Source organism: Synchiropus splendidus, chromosome 7 (assembly GCF_027744825.2).
Source record: "Synchiropus splendidus isolate RoL2022-P1 chromosome 7, RoL_Sspl_1.0, whole genome shotgun sequence".
Taxonomy (NCBI): domain Eukaryota; kingdom Metazoa; phylum Chordata; class Actinopteri; order Syngnathiformes; family Callionymidae; genus Synchiropus; species Synchiropus splendidus.
This window is the reverse complement of record NC_071340.1, coordinates 25,466,838-25,488,043: the sequence shown is the minus strand read 5'-3', so window position 1 is coordinate 25,488,043 and position 21,206 is coordinate 25,466,838. Positions and strand designations below refer to the sequence as shown.

Genomic DNA, 21,206 nt, shown 5'->3' with positions numbered 1-21,206 from the left:
CTCTCACGATCCTGACAGAAAATTGGAGGCCCTCTGTAAAGTGGTTTAGGACCCGAGGGGTGATGAGCTCACCCAGTTATTGGTGTTAAATAGACAGCTTTTCCTGGGGTGCTCAACCACTCCTGACCCTGAAGTCTGACGGGAGACTCACTTGCTGAATTCGAACAGAAGCTTTTCGAAGATGAGAATAGGTCCAGTGGAGCTGAGGATGATGAGCGGCTGGCCGCCGAAGAGGCAGAAGACCGAGCCGGCCAGAGCCGTGCCCAAGAAGCTCTCCATCACCCCCTGTGGATGAGAAGGGACACATGGAAAAACCCACCAAGATTTGATCACATGTTCTCCATCAAACAAGGTTCAGCCTTCAGAAACACACTGTTAACTCATATTGATTTAATTGGCGGGAACTAGTAGGTACAAAACTCCAGTGTAGGGACCCAGGACATCGTGACGGGTAGATGAGGCATCATGAGACAGTACTGCAAGGTTGATGAAACAGTGTCCTCATTTTCACAGGACACTAGATGGCGCTCTTGGTTTAGAAATGATGTGAGGTTTCATTGAAATAGTTGTTCAAGTCCAAACATTTTACAGCAGACAGCGCCACCTGGTGGCCTCTGAAAATCAGGACACTGTGTCCTGAAACCTCACCTACCCTTCAATACTGTGTCATGAAACCTCACCTACTGTTCAATACTGTGTCATGAAACCTCACCTACCCTTCAATACTGTGTCATGAAACCTCATCTACCCTTCAATACTGTGTCATGAAACCTCATCTACCCTTCAATACTGTGCCATGAAACCTCATCCACCCTTCAATACTGTGTCATGAAACCTCACCTACCCTTCAATACTGTGTCATGAAACCTCACCTACCCTTCAATACTGTGTCATGAAACCTCATCCACCCTTCAATACTGTGTCATGAAGCCTCATCTACCCTTCAATACTGTGTCATGAAACCTCATCTACCCTTCAATACTGTGCCATGAAACCTCATCCACCCTTCAATACTGTGTCATGAAACCTCACCTACCCTTCAATACTGTGTCATGAAGCCTCATCTACCCTTCAATACTGTGTCATGAAACCTCACCTACCCTTCAATACTGTGTCATGAAACCTCATCTACCCTTCAATACTGTGTCATGAAACCTCATCTACCCTTCAATACTGTTTCGTGAAACCTCCAAGTCTGAGCTGGAGGTGAGGTGTCTGTGGAACAGGTTTCAATCTGTATACTGAACAGTTGTTTTCATTCTTCATTAAGGTTTTATTTTGACTATTTATGGCAAAACTCTTTTTCCCCTTTGGACAGGCATTTAAGTTGGCATTTTTGGGAGGAAACCGGAGTGCCAGGAGAGTCCCCACAGGAGTGCAGGGAGAGCAAACAAACGCCACACTCCAACCTGTGAGTTGCATCAAACCGATAACCTTCTTGCTGTGAGGCTGCAGTACCAACCACTGTCACACCGCGCAGCCCAAATGCTGTAGTCTACAGAACTAAATCCAAAGCTCAACAAAGTCCCACCTGGTAGTTGTCTGTGGCGTCTCCCAGCAGGCCGCCGAATGTGATGGCGTTGGTGATGCAGCCCAAGTAGATGAAGAGCACGGCGGAGATGGACTGAATGTGAAATCCTTCGTAAAAGTCACTGGGGATCCACGGTAACTTGCGCTTTATATCCAGAAACAACCCTCCGCAGAAGCTGCCGCACACACACACACACACACACACACAGATCACCTTGTGTTCAGAACACTACCAAGTCTCATTCTCAATAAACATCAGCGAATGATCTAACCCTAAAATACAGTCACAAAAATCTAACGTGTCGAATGCTTTTCTTTCAGAACCCTAGCAGACTTGCTGCGTCAACCCCAGGCTGGAAACGTATTCTGTCCTGCTTCTGCTCCAAAAGCAATAATAACAAATGAAGTCTCTTCCTCAAACCAAAACCATCTTCTGCTGCACACCCAGCTGCAGCGTGTGTACCTGCTGCCCACTCTCTTGTCAGAGAGCTGTCGGGTTCGGACCAGACTTGCTTTGCCACGAGGTGTTGACCACCTACCGTCCCGTGAACGCCAGCTCCTCTCCAAGCTCGTGCTGCACCGGCATCTCCTCGTCCTCCGCCAGACCTCCTCCGCCACCAGCTGTTCCATTCATCTGGCCCAGTTCGTTCAATGAAAACACAGACTTCCTGCAAGAAATATACCACTTCATATCAACCATAAAGTAAAGCTGCACACTTCTAATGGCTATAGTCAAATACTTGGCTCCTGTGAAGGTACCAAATAATTTCTGAGCCTTGGATCTTGGACCAGCTCGCCTGGTTTGCCACCAGGACCGCTCAGGCAGATATATTGTGAGCCATGATGAGCACAGAATTTAATAAAATACAAAAAAACCCCGCAACATCGGTTGGTCGGAACTGATCCCGGTCGTAAGTCGGACTGGATGTCGAAGTAAATGCCATTCTGTGTGAGCGTGAGATGCTGGGATGCTGTGCTGCCGTAACCGTCGTGCACGTGTCCGGGCTGCTACGTGCTGCGGTGCCAGACATTGAATAAAAAAATAACCATCTGCTGGCCATGGTCGTAAGTGGAGGTAAATCAAGCAGGTCGTAAGTCGGATGTTACTTGTATTGTGCAGTCTTTTTAAAAATAATTGGCAAACTGCAGCCACTTGCTAGAGGATGCAGTGATGGGCAGATGAGGTATCATGAAACAGTATTGCGGGGTCGAGGCCACTAGATGGCGCTCTTCGCTTAGAAAGGATGTTTCATTGAATTTGTTGTTCAAGTCCAAACATTTTACAGCAGACAGCGCCATCTAGTGGCCTCTGAGGATAATGAGGACACTGTTTCATGAAGCCTCATCTACCCTTCAGTACTGTTTCATGAAACATCATCAAGCCTGCAGTACTGTGTCATGAAGCCTTATCTACCCTTCACTGTGAGGACGTGACAGGGTGACGGACAGTTCACTTCTGAGTCCAACAAAGAGGCTTTACTCCGCAGCATAGGACAAATGCCCATGTTATTTTCACTGACTGACCTCTGGCCTGAACAATCCACTGTAGTCTGAATGTCTCACCCGGAGAGTAATTCAGAGCGGAACAGGCCGGATGAAGTGCCATGTGAGATGCTATCGTTGTTATTGCCTGCACACGCCGCGGAATCCCACTGTGCTTGTAGATGGATGATAAGAGGCCAACCTTTTGTCAGCAGACGGGACTTTCTTTGGCGGCTCAATCCGGATTTTGGGGTCCCATTCCCCAGGCGGCAGCACAATCACCTCATCCAGAAATTCATCGATGCCTGCGATGAGGTCCTCTCGATCCCTGGCCTTGTAGGCCACGTCGCTGAACAGCTGAGACGGCGAGAAACAGATGAAGATTGATATCAAGATTGAAAAACCACTTGAGACAAGCGAAGGGGCGATCGGGAAACGCATGTCAGTTAATTCATTTCATTTGGCCTGTTGGTCAGACAGTCCGCCATTTAAGTTCAGTCCATTGAGAAAGAAGTGCTGTCCGAGCATCAACTCGCTGGTCTCTGGTCATCCCACATCCCACGTACGAAAGTGTTTTTTTTCTCGTACAAACGTGATAATTGTCTGATACGAATGTGTTTTTTTCTCGTACCAACATAATAATAACCTTGTACGAACGTGTTATTTTTTCTGGTACGAACGTGATAATTGTCTGATACGAATGTGTTTTTTTCTCCTACCAACATAATAATAACCTTGTACGAACGTGTTATTTTTTCTGGTACGAACGTGATAATTGTCTGATACGAATGTGTTTTTTTCTCCTACCAACATAACAATAATCTTGTACGAACGTGCTTTTTTTCTGGTACAAACGTGATAATTGTCTGATACGAATGTGTTTTTTTCTCGTACCAGCATAATAATAATCTTGTACGAACGTGCTTTTTTTCTGGTACGAACGTGATAATTGTCTCATACAAAGATACGAAGAGATAATTCATAAAATGTCACCATGGCAGCTCTGAGCTTCCGTACCTTTGTCTTCTGTGAATGAAAATGTCCTTCCCGTCTCATTTCTTTAGAAAGACTTCAGAAATAACATTTTACGTAAATTGGCTCCATATTATCATTAAAAAGGGATTAGTCGCATGAAACATGACTTTTAAAAAAAAATGTGTCTGTAACTCCGACCTTTAATTTATGAATATTTTGCTACAATCTTTCAAAACGATCATCAGATTTACTGTTTGATGAATTTACTGCGTTGTTTTGAGGCTAATTTTTCTCTGTGGTTCACAGTAAATGTTTGTAAATTGCAAGTTTAAATATCATTTTGTTGTTGTGTGTAATGTGACTGGCTGGAGCCTCTGGAACCCTCGGCCTTGATGCAACAACAAACGCACAGAAGAAACTAATAATCCCTGTCAACAGGCCTCAGCTGTATTCAAATCACTTGTGTTCTCCATCATCCTGTTGGCAGGAGAGTTGAGATGAAAATCAATTCCTCATCTCGATCATCTTTGGCGCCAGATTCCTCATCTGAATATGGATCATCTGTGACGGACTGTGACAGCTCAAATACCAACTGCATAACAGCATGTTGACAATTCAAAAGGTCATATTTACACACGTGTTTTTTTTGTCTTCAACACGCGAGGATGTTAAAGAAGCCATCAAGGCGCAGCAGTCCAGAGTCTTCTGGCTTCAAAATGTTCATTAAATCTGCATCACATTGAGGAAGACGTGCCGCATTCATTACGGAATGGTCCTCAGCATTGTTTCTGAGACGCTGCGTGACCTCGTGTGGGACGTGGACTGCATTAAGATCGCGGGCACTTACGTCATCCACCATCAGGGTTGCTATGGCTCTGCCGATCTCATTATAGGACCTGGCCTTTCCTTGAGGTCCCAGGAGGATAAATAAGAATCTGGAGGATGGATGAGATCAACGTGAGGCGCGAGCTCCGACCGGTGCACGACAAGCACAGGAGCGGTTTACGTCACCTGGTAGGGACCGGCACCTCGGTCAAGCCTCCCAGTGTGGTCGCCTGGGAGAGGCGGACGAAGGCCACGAAGGGTTTGGTGAGGAAGTCCACTTCTCCAACCAGAACGTTGGAGGCCTCTGCATCCCGGGGGATCTTCTTCATGAACTTGTTCTTCAGCTTTCAGAAAAGGCAAGTTAGTGGCAACAAGGACTTGACTCTTTGGTTTTCAGTCCATTTGACTGTTTTGGTATTCATTCAAGATGGACAAACTGCGTCCTGGGGGCCACTTTCGGCCCCATGCCTGTAATTATGAGGCCCTCCTGGAGTCAAAATAAAACCATAAATCAAATCAAATATTTTTGACAATATTATTGAGTGCGTTTTTTCCTGTTAATTTTCAGTTCAACACATTTATACCTTAGCGTTGTCTTATTCTTCCTTCTATTTCCTGACCCTAAAAATACTTTGGAATTGAAAATACATTTTGAAATGTATTTTATACATTTAGATCTTAGATCTTAAATATATTAATATTAACCAACCACCATTATTGCTGTTTTTAACAGTGTAATTTCATCGATACAATAGACACAGTATCCTTGCAGTCAACACAAAAAATTCCCATCACGTCAATGTTTTTTTTCTACGTCGATTGCCTCCTTTGTTTCGGCATCACACAATGAATGGCATTATTTTATTTATTTATACATTTGTGGACAAAACTCCCAAGGCTCCGCCCACCAGCCTGCCGCTCACCAACCAGGAGGCACAGCAGGAGCCGACTGTTCCATGAGAACGGCGCTATATGTGCAATGAAAGCAACATTTCATCGGACTGATAGCAAAAGGTCAAGCAGCTCTCCATGAATATTCATATCAATAGCTCAGAGGAAGATGGGAATCATGACTATGAAGGTTAGACAGATGAATAAAATGAGCACAGTGCAATTATCTCCAGCGTGTTTGCATCATTACACACACAAAGGAGAAGCGGCGAGTGACAGAGTGAGGCTCCTGAACTGAGCTCACTGCATGCTGTAAGGTGTGGCAGAGAACAATGGCGCTCGATAGCGAGCGAATCATCTCTGGCGACATGTGAGCGAGCCAGCACGAGGACCGGCCCGTCGGATCCATGATCTATCTTCTGCCAGCTCAATATCGACCCAGACAATGGGGCAAACACACCATCCCAACTCACTGGAACAAATGTCCACTTGTGTCTCATTGTGGATGACCTGCGCTTGGCCTGCGACGCAGTTGGGAAACGGAGCCCGGCCCTTGGAGCAGGGCTCCTTTCAAAGAGGGCGGGATTTTTTCAACCATATACGCGATTATTACTTCAGAACTAGCTCGCCTAAAAATGAAGCAAACTTAAACACCAAAACGTGTCTTCAATATGACGGATAAATAGCGGTTTAAAAAGTATTTGCTGCATTATTCCGAAGTCAAACATTTAGTCAGGGATTGATTTAACCAGATGTTTCACAGCCCTTTCTCACTCACGGATCAAGAATTCGACTGAACTGAGTTTCAACATATGACAGCTGCGTGATGTGTTGGCACACACTTCCCATGATGTGACAGTCAGACATCAGAGGACTGGACTCCATCATGAGAAATGGCAATGTTCAATCTGCTTTGACGCCTCCACGCATTTAGATGGATACATTTGCTGAGATGTGCAACACATGGACCGGCATTTAAGCTCCTCGAGGAATGAAACTAGTTCCCTCTTTCCAGAGAAATGTGGAGGTTTGTTTTTTCGTTGCACTGGTTCTGACAGGTACCTGGTCTGTGCTCGGAGTGTCGGCGATGTCATTCATACTTCTGCTCTGAGCATGACCTGCAGAGAGAGAGAGACAAACGGACTGAGTGGTAGAGACACACGCATCCAGTGGCTCGTTGGTCTAGGGGTATGATTCTCGCTTTGGGTGCGAGAGGTCCCGGGTTCAAATCCCGGACGAGCCCTTTTAAAGAAGTCGTTCACCTTCATAAAGGTCTGCATGAAGCAGCGCTCTCAAACTCAATCGACCGACCAAGATGAGCAGAGAATACAGAGACCAATTCCATACTAAACCCCCAGGCTCGGTGTTTTCCAACCTGTTCTAAGCCACGCCGCACTAGCTACAATGAAGAAATCCAAAGGTTCACCACCACCTCATAGAAAATCTCTTCTAATATGAGAAAAATTGTATGACACCTGGCGACTTTGGTTATTTGCAGAAAATGTATTTGTTTAAAAATGTTTCCCGAAAGGCGACGGCAATATGGCAAAAATATGTCCTGATTTATTTAATTTGATGATGGTGATTTTATTGTGTTTGGGGAATTTCCCAACAAATCTTTTTCATTCTTTGCCTCAGCTTCATAACTGCATTGATTCTTTCTCTACATGTGTTGGAGCGCGTTTATTTGGTTCTGCATTTAGTTTTTGCTGCCCTTTAAACAACAAAGCAAACTTTGATGCTGTACTAGTGTCAGTCGAGTTTTGAACTCACGATAGCTCAGTTAGCTCTGTTGTGTCTTTAGTGTTGCGGGTCTGACAAGCATCACTCCATCGTTCTGTCGTGAGGGCGTGTTGTCATGTTTATAAACAACCAGTTACGCATTTGACCGACTCCTTCATTGCGAGTGTGTGAGGATCTCAGCAGCGAGTGATGGATGAATCAGCGCCTCAGCATAGATCTGTAGTGTATAGAAAGAGTGTGACTGAATCCATGTGGTCTCCTCGCGTTGGTAGACCGTCAACACGTTCTAATTGTTCATGACTTAATGTCTTCCTATCACCCACCTCCATCCACAGACACACCTGCCAGTTGCTCACGGCAGACCAGCGGAAAAACACTGCTTTAGCTCATCAGGTGTTCTACCGAAACATGTTTCATATTTTGACGATGAAGGTGACGCGTCATGTAAAAAGATGATGGTTAGGTTTGGTTTAGAGTTAAGCCACAGGGTGGCGCTGCTTTAGGTTTCACTCAGGAAGTTCGATTTCATGTCACTTGGCATATACTGTATATATATACTTATATGTATTTTGTCGCTGGTAAGAAACAGCTAGTTTCTGCCGTGACTCGGTGACTAACACTCACGCAGACGGCCGTAGCTGGCTGGCTGCTGCTTCAGACGCAGGTCCTCTGTTGATCTGTTGAAGTTGGGCACCGGTGGAGGGCAGGGGGCGCCGCGAGAACCCACCGTCCGACCTGCTGAGAGGGGGCCAGGAGTTACCCGTCATTTGTCGACGCGTGGTGCCTGGGTGACATTCGCAAACCCTCATCAAACATTCATGCCAAGCCTTGCAGAAACCAGCGGCTCCTCCATTCACCAAGCCGCGTGGAGGCTCTATATACATTATAAATGAAGGCGGTTGGATGATATTTAGCTACATGTCAAAGCAGCCACAGACAAGACGGGTTCATCAGGAAAATAAACTTTGGTTTGTAACCAATCTGAACATTCGCCCCAGCGTTTCCGGGAACCGTGTTAAAATGAGGCTGAGCAGCTGCGGAGGTTATTACAAGTCCCGTGAAGCGCCGCCACCGTCGCTGGGGAGAGTGGCCTCATTATGTTTTCTTGTCGACATGATAGCCATTATTTCCTCAGGGGAGGAGGAGGAGGAGGAGGCGCGGGCACTCACCGGTGGCAGCGCTGGATTTTCCCATGTCGGCCAGCGAGCGGTGGATGGGCTTCTTGGTCTGATGCCGATGTTTCCTCAGGAGGACAAAGCTGATCTTGTCTCGGAGATCGGGCGTAATCATGCCCTCCTCGATTTGTCTCTCGATGATGTCATCTGGGAACGCAGGCACTCGTCGTGAGGACCGGGGCTCAGTTTAGAAGAATGGACTCATTTCACACACCCACTACTCTGCTCTCGGAAAATCAAGAAATGTATTTTCTAAAGTGCGTTCTGCGTGGTAAACAGCCTGGGTGTGTGGTATTTGCATGCACGACACACTGGATCACACAGGTTTGGTCTACATTGTAAAAGTGCCCATCATAAGTGCTCTTCTGAATGACAGCTACACTACTGTGTCGGACTTCTGTGTTGGATCTCATGTTTTTCACTTGGATCTCAGAACCACCCGCAGGTGTCAAACACCTCACCTCACTCATGCCACACACCCAGACTGACTCCAAAACTCATATTTCAGGGAGTGCTATCGTCATCATGATCATTTCTGTTATTTTCATCAACAATATTTGGTCCCTGCTGATCCATCTCCTCTCCGTTCTTCTTCCTGGTTTGATGACTAATGCCTTTTGAACGGCGGCGCACAAAACTCAGGATCAACATATCAGGAGGAGCCCGGGCAGATTCGTGACTTATTTCCTGCTCATGTGACAGAATCACGATGCGTTTGTTATCAGACCATGAAGGAGAATTTTGGAAAATCAGATGAAGACTTCACTTAAATGTGTGTCGAGTTATTATGATAAAAAAATCCAATCAGAACTGCAGGATGTGGCGGCAACACTAGGGGGCAGTCTGGACAAATTTGTACAGTGGAACACATGGTACAGACAGTAACAGGCAGTAATGGAATCCAGCATGGATGGTAGCACCGACTCAACGCGTACTGAGTTATTCTCGGGTTCAGTAAATCGCTGTAAAGATACTTGGCTCGACTGGAAGGTCAGCATCTTGAAGTGCGACATGCGTCACAGTCTCACCAACGATTTGAGGCAGCGAGTAGCCGTCCAGGTCCAGCAGAACTGTCCCCGTCTGTAGACAGGTTCTCAGCTCAAAGAGACTGTGCAGCGACAGAGTGGAGACGTGCGGCTTGCTCCACCTCTCGCCTCCCTCCTCCACCTTCTCCTCGAACTTCACCCACCTGAAAAGTGGAGCAAGAGACGGAATCAAAGACGAGTTCAAATGTGCTGATGAGTTTTTGAGTTTGTACTAAGGAAGTGACCAGACACACCGACTGATGAAACGGTGTTGGCGTTACGTGTGTCCGGCTAAAAAAGTGATCTGTTGTTGTTTAGCAGAGAGTTGAGGCAAACGTTGTGACAGTGTGACAGCTGTTTTACCACATCTGGCAAACATATGTAATCTACGTATGGACGATGATGTTTGCTGATGATATAGTGATGTGGAGGAGAAACTGGACAGAAGAGGATTGAGACAACACAGTGTTGCTCTGTGAGTATCAGCCGTACTGTTTGTACTCCTGCTCTGAGTCTGACTGCAGAGGGAGAGAAACAAATATTGGCTCAGTAACCGGTGGAACAGAATGTACTGTAGCGATATGTAGCCCACAGTCCCTGTGGCTCGTTGGTCTAGGGGTATGATTCTCGCTTTGGGTGCGAGAGGTCCCGGGTTCAAATCCCGGACGAGCCCTTTTAAATGAGAAGACTGCTAGAACTTCTTCTGTCTCTTTGGCTTCTCCCTTCAGGGGTGGCCACAGTGGATCCTCTTCCTCCATCTGTCCTCTGCTTCCTCTTCTCTCAAACCTCATGTCCTCTTTCACCACCTCCATCCATCTCCTCTGTGGCCTTCCTCTCCACCTTCTGCCTGGCAGTTCCAACATCTCAACATCTTCATCTACCAGTGTACTGGCTCTCTCTCTCTCCTCTGTACATGTCCAAACCATCTCCATCCAGCCTCTCTGACTTGGTCTCCTAAACACCTGAGCACATGTGCTGTCCCTCTGATCCTATCATCATCCTGCTCACTCCCAGAGAGAAGCTCAGCATCTTCACCTCTGCTACCTCCAGCTCTGCCTCCTGTCTTCTCCTCAGTGCCACTGTTTCCAAACCATACAACATTGCTGGCCTCACCAGCCTTTGGGAAACTTTCCTTTTCATCCTTGCCGACACCCTTTTGTCACACTTGACACTTTTCTCCAATGATTCCATCCTGACTGCACCCGCTTCTTCACCTCTGTCTCAAACTCTCCATGGCCCTGGACAGTTGAGTCTAGAATGACTTTTAAAAAAAGACGTGATATTGATACTGTGTGATATAAAATGTCCATTCAGTGCCTCAGTTATATCAGTCCAGGCGTGAGACGTTGCTAACTAGCCTCTCAGCGGCAGGAAACGAGATGAAGGCTCCTCGAGTGTGTGGAGAGTGTTGGAGTGCGTCATCCACCTGGCAGACTCCTTCCACTCCAGCTCCTCTCCCTCTCGCTGTAAAGTGTCCATCTCAGTGAAGAGAGTTGGCGTAGGCATGTCGTCATCTTCGCTCAAGATGTAGCGCAGCCGCTCTGCCGCCGGAGACACTGGAAGAGCAGACAACCAAGACTCAGTTTCACCGGTCGAAAACATTGACCTGACCGCTGCTCTGTTTCTGATGGGGTCAAGACGGTTTGGACTCGCCCTTGTCCGGGCCTTTCCCCTCCACAGGGAGCAAATAGACCTGAAGATGAAGGCTAAAACCAGCGACGTGAATCGATGGCCACCCTCTCACTCTGCGCTTGCACTTCCACGTTCCAGCGGCCGTGACCCTCACATTAGTGAAGCTGACATCAATGTCACACATGTCACCCCCTGATTATAGTTATTCAATCAAGCCCATGTTTTCCAGGCTGCGCTGCTCGCTTACATGTTCCATATGACAGCGACCGCACCAGCCGTGAGTCGATGGTATTGACAGTAACCTGCAGTGGATTTCACTCATGTGTTGTTCTTGTGAATGGGCCTGTTTGGTCATGTAAAGTGGCAGCAGGCCTCACGAAATATGAAAAACAATATAGAACCGCTCCGCAGTCACATCGCAGCATGGTGGTCGTAATGTGTACACCAAGAGGTTTTCAATGGTTTTTGTACAGATTGAAGAAATGTTTGGGATTCTTCGGACGCACATCAGTACATGAGTTGTAACTTAATGATTAAAAAAAACGCTAAGCGCTTGGCGCAACTTAAAACGGGCTTAGTTACAATATTCTCAGTCATATTTTTACTTTGTCTTGTTCCAGAATACCTGTTTGAAAGTGTGAAGATTTGGAAAACTCTTAGATGTAGACATGTTCCCCATGTACTGTGCTATGTATTATATAATAGTAACATAGTAGTAGTAGTAACATAGTAGTCACAGCCTCACTGAAGAGTGAGACAAACATGGGCTCAGTAACTGACAGGTCAGCGTGTACGGTACCGACATGGTATGTCTGTGTGGCTCGTTGGTCTAGGGGTATGATTCTCGCTTTGGGTGCGAGAGGTCCCGGGTTCAAATCCCGGACGAGCCCTTTTAAATGAAGTCCGACACTTTGGCAAACCTCGGTGTCAGGCAGGGTTCTCGAACTCGATTGGAGCCACCAGAGGCGAGTCCCTGCACGTATGGGACCAGTTCAACACAGATCCTTCATGTCGCTTTAGACCAACCTAGTGCGGTGTCACTAGTTCACATAGAGGAGATGATGATGTCGTACTTGTAGCTGCCAACACAGTCTCTCGGAGGTGGAGGAACCAAGCGCAACAAACAAATCCCGGGTTTGAATGTTTGCAACACAAGTCCTGGAACTACCAACACGGTATTGATTCCTGAAACAGGTCATGTCAGATAGGCCGTCCAAAAAGGACTTTTTATTCCAGCTACCAGCTTCCATAAAGAAACTTTATCTACTGAAAAAAGTTCCAGACGAAAGGCGAGCAAACACTGATGAGCTCCTGCTGCTCGTGCAGCTGGAAGGATTGAAAATCAAACAGGGAGACGGCGCTGTAACCAAACTGCCAGAATCTAGTAAATGAACTTGAGGTCGATCCTCCCACACAGCGCCTGCTCTGTCATCTCCAACGTCACTTCCAGCTCTGTCAGAGGCAAACTATGTCTCCTTCAGGAGATGCACGGCCAAGTTCTGTCAATAAGAGGCAGGCTGCTCCTCCCTGCTGAGCATATGAAGCGGAGGATATGCACTTTATAGGCAAACAAAACGGGATGAACTCTGAAAATGAATCCGCTGAACAGCTCATCGTGTGTGAGAAAACCAAACAGACAGACATTGGTTGTCACTCGTGTCCCACCACGCAATGAATGCAATTGATTTCTTTTTTTTTTTGACAGTTATTTCGTCTATTAAAATTCTGATCCTATTACATACCATTGTTTTCCTCTTTTCCTGGTCCAGTCATCTTATATAAAAGCTACTTAAAATAAACATTACTCTGAAAAATGTTTCTGTCTTCTGAATTCATTTCTGTTTCTGTATTTAAAAAGCTTCTTGCTGTTCAATTTCGGGGGATCTCTTTTCTGAGTGAGTTGCTGGAAGTTCCCTGCCCTTCTGTCAGTGCCGCGTGTGCTGAGACTCACTGAAGAGTGAGACAAACACTGGCTCAGTAATGGACAAGTCAGCGTATATGGTGCCAACATAGTACAATCTCAGTGGCTCGTTGGTCTAGGGGTATGATTCTCGCTTTGGGTGCGAGAGGTCCCGGGTTCAAATCCCGGACGAGCCCTTTTAAAGAAGTCCATCACGTTGGTAAAACTGTATGAAGCAGCGGTCTCGAACCCAACTGACTGGGGGCCACCACTGGCGAGGCCCTGCACGTGTGGGACCAGTGCAACACAGTCCATACTTGTCTGACTCAAAGGCGTGAAGTGACCTTTCATGTCTCTTTAGACCAACATAGGTCAGTGTCACTACTTCTCATAGAGGAGATGATGATAAGCCAAGTCCATTGAGAATTCATGACTAACACGTCCAAAACTTAGGGACAGATTTCGATGAATTTTTCATGACAAGTCAGAAATGGGACGACGAACGACGGTTAAGTTCCTCGGATGAGTTCATTCGGATTTACAAACGATCCTATTGTACACCATTGTTTTTCTCTTTTCCTGGTCTAGTCATCTTATATAAAATCTACTTCAAATATGGTTGCTGGAAGTTCCTTCCCCTTCTGTGGTCTTCTTCCTCTGATACAAGATCAAAATCACTCAGTCAGAGGTCTGTTTGCTCCTCTGATGTCATGTGGGTAGTGTTTACATCTGTTCATCACAGATAATGTAGTTCCCTGATTTTAAGTATAATATTTAGTGTCATCCTTGAACCTCCCATCTGACACTACAGTGAGTGATATAGTGATGCGTGTCAGCCATATCCTTCATACTGCCTAACAAATATTGGCTCAGTAACAGGTCGAACGACAGCGTTGTGCAATTGACTGACTGTGGCTCGTTGGTCTAGGGGTATGATTCTCGCTTTGGGTGCGAGAGGTCCCGGGTTCAAATCCCGGACGAGCCCTTTTATAGATGTCAATCACTTTCGTAATCCTCCGGATGAAACATCACTGCGAGTGTGGTCTCACAATGAATAAAAGCGATGGCGATGATCCACCTATGCTGAGGCCAAAGGCAGCCTTCAGCGTCGCATGTTGACCCATTGGCAAAGTCGCAGCTTGGGTTTAGGCAAGGCCATTGGATGCCGCTACATTTGCTGTTCAATGCCCATCAAATGGCCACATGCGAAAGTGATCTTTTAGTCCAATGAAACACCTATGTGTAGGCGTCAGCATCAAATGCTGAAGGCTGCCTTTGGCGTCAGTATAGGACGCAATAGTCCACTTTCCCAAAGTCACGATAGATTACGCCGTGGGAGAGAGGATGGGTTGCCAAGAACCAGGTTGAGGAACTGTGGGGACAGGGTCTTCTCTGCGGATGGTCCTCTACTCTGCAACTGTCTCTCGTCAGTTATTAGAGCACTTTAAATTTTAGACGTAGCTTTATGCACTGGTTTGGCTTTTGATACAAATGGAACATCTTTTTCTATTTTTGTTCATTTATTTACTATTTATTTTACTATATATTTTGCTTTTTGTTTTATTTTTATGTCATTTTTTTTCTCAAATGTATGTATGTAATGTAAAGCACTAGTCGGCACCATGTAGAAATGTGCTACATAATAAACATGATCTTGACATTCAGTGATAAACTTCTTGTTGTTTTTGACTCCTGACAAACGTCATTGTGTGTTCCATCATGTGTATAAGATGAACACTTCGGGGCCAAGGACTGAGCCCTGTGGGACTCCACACTTGCGTTCCCTCTTTCCTACTCTTAGTTCTTGATCCAAACATCCATTCACTTTGCAAAGCAGAAGACTCTAATCTATAGAGTCAAAAGCTTTTTCTGGATCCAGAAAAATACATCATATATATGAACATATTTTTTTATTGAATTTTATATATATTAACACGATTTTATATTTTTTATTGATTTTTTTATTCAAATAATTTTCCACTGCGCTGCTTTCTTTGACTCACTGAAGAGCTTTTAGTGGTTTGTTTTGGGGGTCCTGTAGCTTCGGTGTAACTTTGTGGCATCACCACAAAGCTGCTGTTGGGAATGAGCGGTTATGATGAATGAGCGCTGTTTGAACTCAGTCTCGTCTATGTCACTTCCATGGTATAGCGTGTGCAGTATATGGTTCTCACTGGTGCGGTGGATGTCTTGCAGGCTCTGGTCGTGGGAGTCCATCAGCCCTTCCTCCATGTCGATGTCTCTGTACTGGTCGTGCTCCGGGTGTCTGTGGTGGCTGTAGTGTCTGTCCCTCTCCATGGTGGCGGAATCACGACTGGAACGCCTTCGCCTGCGCTTGCGCCGGTATCCTCTGGGGACCGGGACGCCGATGTAGATGGACTGGTGGTCTGCCGGCAGAATGTGGGCGGGAGGGTCAACACATCGCAATGGACTACACAGACTCCACTTTTTTCAGATGGTGATAGATGATATTAACGAACGAAAAAACATTTTTTATGAACGCTAAAATAACCATATCAACTGTATAAAAGAATGAAGGCATAGTGAACAACAAAAAAGTGAAGAGTCACGTGAAAAAAATAAAGATCTGTTATAGAATGATGAATGAATGATTTATGACAGATATTATATTATAAAATCACAGAAGAAAAACAATGGGAAAAACTCAGATATAATCATATAATGGTGTTTTGGAACAGATATATATTTTCATGAAGAATATTGGCATGTAGAATCTGGGCTTTGGCACCGACCGATGCAGTGTGTGAAGCATTAGAACACAGACAAACTAACAGATTTTCAGTGTGTGAGTTTCTTCCGTCTAACTGACAACTCTGAAATTACAATGAATTATGGGCGAGAAATGAGAGTGGGGATGAATCAGGAGGTTCGTGTGTCTGACACTCACCCTCTTCCTCCTCATAGCGCAGGTGGGACATCCCTCTGTCTCCATGGTCCATCCTGCCGGCACCAACACCAAGGGTCAACACCAGACACTGAAGTTCTTGGTTGTTACATCAGGTTCTTCGCTAGTGACATTCAACTCCAATCCATTCATCCTGCTTCACTCTACTGGACGCCAACTATTGTTTTTTCTTTCTTACTCTCGGTCTTTCAGAAACGTCCCTGCCTTCTCAGACTGGTATTCAGAACAAAAAAACGCACTGCAGCATGCTTTTCTCTTTTCTTTCTTTCTCATTTCCTTCCTCCATCTTCTCCTCAGTAGACGCCCACCACACCTGCCTGACCATCCTCAGTTGAAACCATAGTCTTCCTCACCTCTCTACCTGAAGGGATACACCAATCATTACACTCCAGGTTACAGTAATTATCAATAACAACTGTATAAGTATGTAAGTAACCAGTTTTACGATTCCCATGTTACAGCATTTATCAAGGATAACTGTTCTTAAACAAGTAGCCAGGTTTACTACTCCTGACTTCTGAGGCCATTCACATTCATTCAGGCGTTGACATTGTTTGTTAACTTCACATAACCTCCGCAGACCTGAGTCTTTCTTGAGTTTTAGGTTTTGCAGTTTGGAACATGAATTAAGAAGTAACAACTGAACTTGTCCTGTGAGGAAAGTCATTTTGCAAAGAACAATGTCCTTGTTTGTGGACAATTATTACTATGCTGTTGTCAATAACAATAACTTTTTTTTCGAATCAAAAAAGCTTTGGTGCCAATGTCAGTGAGGATCCCACCAACTAGGAAAGTGCTTCGGTACATTGTTCAATAAAAATAAGATAGAAGAAGAATAAAATGAATAAAGAATAAAATGAAAATAATGTGAATAAAAAAATTATATATGAATAAAAATAAACGGGGGAAACCTGTTCTTGTTTTCAAAATATTTATTGTGTGTACACTGGAATTATTCTCAAAATCTGAATAGAAGTTGGATCCCTGCTTTCTTTCTGGAGTTGTTTTTGGTGCGCATCTCCCTGAATGAGACTAGTGGATCAACATTTTAAAAGACAAAGTACCATTGCAGTGTAAGACAGCACATGTGTGGAAAGGCTGGGGACCTACGGGGTTAGGAGTGTAACACACAGGGTGGGAATCAGGCTCTTTTTGTTCCCATTACGCACCAAGAACACTTGATAATCTAACCTCTTATTGGACTGTCCCAGATGATCCTCCGTTGCCATCCAAAGTTTAAGTGTGTTCAATGTCTGCAATGAAAAATCTGAGCGTGGGGAGAGCAGCGAGAGCTCTGGATCTGAGGACGGGCTCTGGGATGGGTGCGGGGTCATGATGTGAATTCCCTATTGCCAGCGAGAGCTGCAGCTCTTTGCTGAGGGCGTGTGCACTTCACCACTGCACCAACACAAGACTAGAGAGCTGAACTTGAACAAAGTCTTCTGCTCTGCTGACAGGTCACTGGTCCAGTCTGACACGGTCACACCTGGGTCAGGGGTTCACCTTTGCATGCGGGGGGACGGTGGGAGGAGTCACATGCACAAGCCTCCGGAGGAGTGCACGCTCCGGTGTCCTGGCTCTAGTTGTGGAACAGAAGCCTCCAGCAGCAGCAGCCGTGTGTTCACTGACCTGCATGTTAGCTGGCGCTCCAGATCAATGGGAAAATAATTAAAAGGAAGGCAGAGTCAATGGAAACGTGCATAATTAAAACAAAGTGAGGGTAACTTGGCGCACGTGGCACCAATTCACACATCCACTGCCACCAGCCACTGTGTTCCCGCGACAGAGGCGGCACATGGGCCTGCGTGACCGCCGCGCCACGGCCCTGTCGCTCCGGCCTGATGTATAGAAACTATTGACACGCTATTGACTTCATGTCACCAGCAGCGCTGCAGAGTCGGAAACTACTACATGGAGCCCGTTGAACGATCAGTTTTGGGAGGACGATATCATGGCATCACATTTGAGAGCTTCCACACACCTCCTGCAGTGCAGCACAAGGACAGGAGAACCTTCCCTGCATTGTCCGATCCACTCTGGATTTTCATCCCAAAACTCTGTACTGATCTCACCCAAGCCTAACCTCAGCCTCGCACCTGTTCCCGGTTGTGGAGGAGCGAGTCTTCACTCTTGTAACCTGTAGTTGTGGTTCTATTTTATTTGTTTAGCGAGGGTTACACTGGCCTTCATCAGAGCCATCAGTCGAGCTCTTGCTTTTAATGGACACCTTTTCTTTTCGGTCTTCAGGACGTGGTCTTGACCTTCATCAGCCTGTGGGTTCACTCCAGTGAAATGAGGATCCCAACACAAAAGTCACTTCTCAGCCATGATGGCATCAAGTGGGGAACGCGTCTCGCAGATTTAGCAAAAGCTCATGCTTTAGTTTCTACTACTACACCACTTTCCATCATCTGATCTAATCTGACACGCCTCAAAAATCCCACATCATGATGGTGGATCGGTTTAATTCAGTTGCACCTCATTCACTGACAACCTGTTGGTGAGGCTTCATGAAGCAGCGAGCCCAGTAGGTGTCACTGTTGGTTTAAAATTGCATCAGATTTTAGAGTGAACAGTGCCATCTGGTGGGTTCTGAAAATTCCGACTGTTTCACGAAGCCTCATCAGCCTGTCGCTACCTTCTGCTCTCTGGATGTGTTTGTTAAGAAGATCCTCATGAAAATGAAGCCATTTCTCACATGAAATACAAGATTATCAAACTCTAGTCGTATATTTTGAACACACCGGCCACAAAGGAAAACAATATCAATGTATTGAGCCTGTTTCAAGCTCGACATCAAAGACTGAAGTATTCTCTCCAGTCCTGCTCAGTGGAGTAGTCAACCTCCACTTTGGTCCACTGAGAGTCAGATCCATCTGAGTGTCCCTCACTCTCTACAGTGCAGAGGGTGGAAACAGAATGAAACAGACTCTGCAAAGTTGCGAATGAATCCAAAAAACATGAAAGAAAGTTACTTGGTCTCTCTCTATGTGTCGCTGACGCCTTCATTTGACAGTATAATAACGTCCCAAAAACTGGGTTAAAATATTATATTTCCATTCTGAGAAATAGAATTAATGGTTGAGAATATCTTTTTGCAATCCATGAACGTAATGTATCTAGTGATGGGCTGGTGAGGCTTTATCCTCTTGTAGACACAGTTTCACATTTGAAGGCTTTTGTCACATTTAAAAATGATGTCAGATTTCATTGAAATACATGTTCAAATCCAGGGGTTTTACGGCAGACAGTGCCATCTGGTGGACCCTGAAAAATAAGACACTGTTTCGTGAAGCTTCACAAGCTCGCCACGACTCACGTCGGCAGTTGAAAATAACTCAACCACAATAGAACCATCGCAAAGTTAAAGCGAGTACTTTTGTCAGAGCAGTATTTGTACATGAATGAAACAACGTTTCAGTTCTGATCTTTCATGGAACAGTTTCTTCTTCTCAACAAAAGCTGCTGCCCGGCAGAATGTGTAAAGTGACGCAGGGAAAAGTTCTGTCCAGAGACTGTGTGTTGAAAGTTTTGGGCTGTGGCTTGATGTTTCTGTAATGAGTGTTGTCAGCCCAGTGTCCTTCACACTCAGTGGGCAGCGGCAGGAGAACACCACGCCACACACACACACACACACTGACACAGGCCGGTGGATCGATCAGGGGCTCTCACAGCCTCCACACATGTAAACATGCACACGTGCAGGCAGGAACCTGCTGTCACGTGATCCGCTTGTCTCTTCTGCTGCGTGGGATTATAATCCAGCAGCTTGTGTTGTCAGGTGAGTGGATGAATTCGGAAGCGTTATTAGTTCCAGTGAATCAGGAAGACACACAGTGTGTGTATGTGTGTGTGTGTGTGTGTCATTTGCTGGAAAATAACTGAACACCTCATTAAACTCTCAGAAAGTTGGAGACACTCGTAATTAGTTTCCTCTCTCAATTGGAATGAGTCCCATTAAACTTTTGTTTATTCCGACCGGAAGCGTGAGGTTGAAATATTTCACAGCAGAGCGAACACATGCCGTGTTCGGGAGAAACGCTCACACTTCCCCGGGGCTTCGCTGCATTCAAACACACTGATATCGGACTGTAGCTGGCGAGTCGGAGGCAGAAAAACTCTCCTGCTGAAACTTCTTTTTAGACAATTTACAATGTAAAAAACAAGGTTTTTACTTTTAAATCTGCAGTTTGAGTCGCTCATATTGGTTTAAAATGAGAAGGTAGAAAAGCCAACAGTTTAATAAATAGTTTAGACAATAAGAATAAGAAGCCAGAACAAGGAAATTCAGTTGGTAGCTGAATGAATAAATGTCATAATGTAAGTCATGGAGCAAGAATGTCCATGAAGGTCTGTTGGCAAAAGGCCGACTGTTGCAGGAGTCTCAGATTTCAAGGTGAATAAATCAGAAGGAGAGAGAAAAGAAACTTCCTACCTGGATCAGTTGTCAGCCAGCAGCAGTGGAAGGAAAAAGCGCAGTGGCTGCTGGTGGAGAAGCATGAATGGACTCATGCCAGTGAAGCTCTCACGATCAAACGGAACAAACGCTCCCAGGAGGACAGAGATCGTCTGTACTTGTGACTGTCTGGCTGCTCTCTACATCACGGCCCGTTCAATACCAGCTGCACTGGGGCCAAAGAGGAACGTGAGTGCCACCATCAATGGTCTGTAGTGGCGCTGCAGGTCAATATGTTCCGCAACACTGGGCAGGATTTCTTGCTATTTATGGGGACATACGCACATTCATGCCATGACGGCAGAAGATATGGATTTTGAAGGGTTATTTTGGTGGAAAAGGGGATTTCCTTGTTCACAATTCGGGGTACTTATACCCCGAATATATATATACTATATATATATATATATATATATATATATATATATATATATATATATATATATATATATATATATATATATATCTCAGACAAAATTCTGAGCAAGTACCCCGAATTGTGAACAAGGAAATATATATATATATATATATATATTAACGTCCAACGGGTCCTAAGTCAGATAAGTATATATAGGTGCTACTGTAGTGGTACTGTGTGAGAGTGAGACGCTTGGATACTGTGCTGCCGTAACTGTCGTACACGATG

General features: G+C 45.4%; 1 protein-coding gene and 5 non-coding genes across 11 annotated transcripts in view; 5 read left to right on the top strand and 1 right to left on the bottom strand.

The window, feature by feature from the left end:
- Positions 1-20,682, bottom strand: part of slc4a5a (solute carrier family 4 member 5a) — a 34,080-nt gene extending 13,398 nt beyond the window's left edge. For 2 of the 6 annotated variants that reach the window (XM_053869776.1, XM_053869781.1), the window contains exons 1-14: positions 17,296-17,712; positions 16,087-16,139; positions 15,353-15,565; positions 11,073-11,202; positions 9,650-9,810; positions 8,616-8,768; positions 8,071-8,184; positions 6,766-6,821; positions 4,999-5,156; positions 4,835-4,922; positions 3,215-3,369; positions 2,070-2,198; positions 1,532-1,706; positions 152-285 (exon numbers count right to left, since the gene is read on the bottom strand). In XM_053869776.1, the coding sequence (XP_053725751.1) occupies positions 152-285; positions 1,532-1,706; positions 2,070-2,198; positions 3,215-3,369; positions 4,835-4,922; positions 4,999-5,156; positions 6,766-6,821; positions 8,071-8,184; positions 8,616-8,768; positions 9,650-9,810; positions 11,073-11,202; positions 15,353-15,565; positions 16,087-16,139; positions 17,296-17,438 (1,862 nt within the window). In that variant the 5' untranslated portion in view covers positions 17,439-17,712. Of the gene's footprint in view, positions 1-151; positions 286-1,531; positions 1,707-2,069; positions 2,199-3,214; positions 3,370-4,834; positions 4,923-4,998; positions 5,157-6,765; positions 6,822-8,070; positions 8,185-8,615; positions 8,769-9,649; positions 9,811-11,072; positions 11,203-15,352; positions 15,566-16,086; positions 16,140-17,295; positions 17,713-17,733; positions 17,752-20,539 lie in introns of those variants that run through there. The other 4 variants (XM_053869779.1, XM_053869780.1, XM_053869777.1 and 1 more) reach the window with 4 other exon arrangements.
- Positions 6,875-6,946, top strand: trnap-ugg (transfer RNA proline (anticodon UGG)). Its single transcript has one exon. It is a non-coding gene; the product is annotated as a tRNA-Pro (tRNA).
- Positions 10,248-10,319, top strand: trnap-ugg (transfer RNA proline (anticodon UGG)). Its single transcript has one exon. It is a non-coding gene; the product is annotated as a tRNA-Pro (tRNA).
- trnap-ugg (transfer RNA proline (anticodon UGG)) lies at positions 12,097-12,168 on the top strand. Its single transcript has one exon. It is a non-coding gene; the product is annotated as a tRNA-Pro (tRNA).
- trnap-ugg (transfer RNA proline (anticodon UGG)) lies at positions 13,304-13,375 on the top strand. Its single transcript has one exon. It is a non-coding gene; the product is annotated as a tRNA-Pro (tRNA).
- Positions 14,092-14,163, top strand: trnap-ugg (transfer RNA proline (anticodon UGG)). Its single transcript has one exon. It is a non-coding gene; the product is annotated as a tRNA-Pro (tRNA).
- Positions 20,683-21,206: the final 524 nt, after the last annotated feature.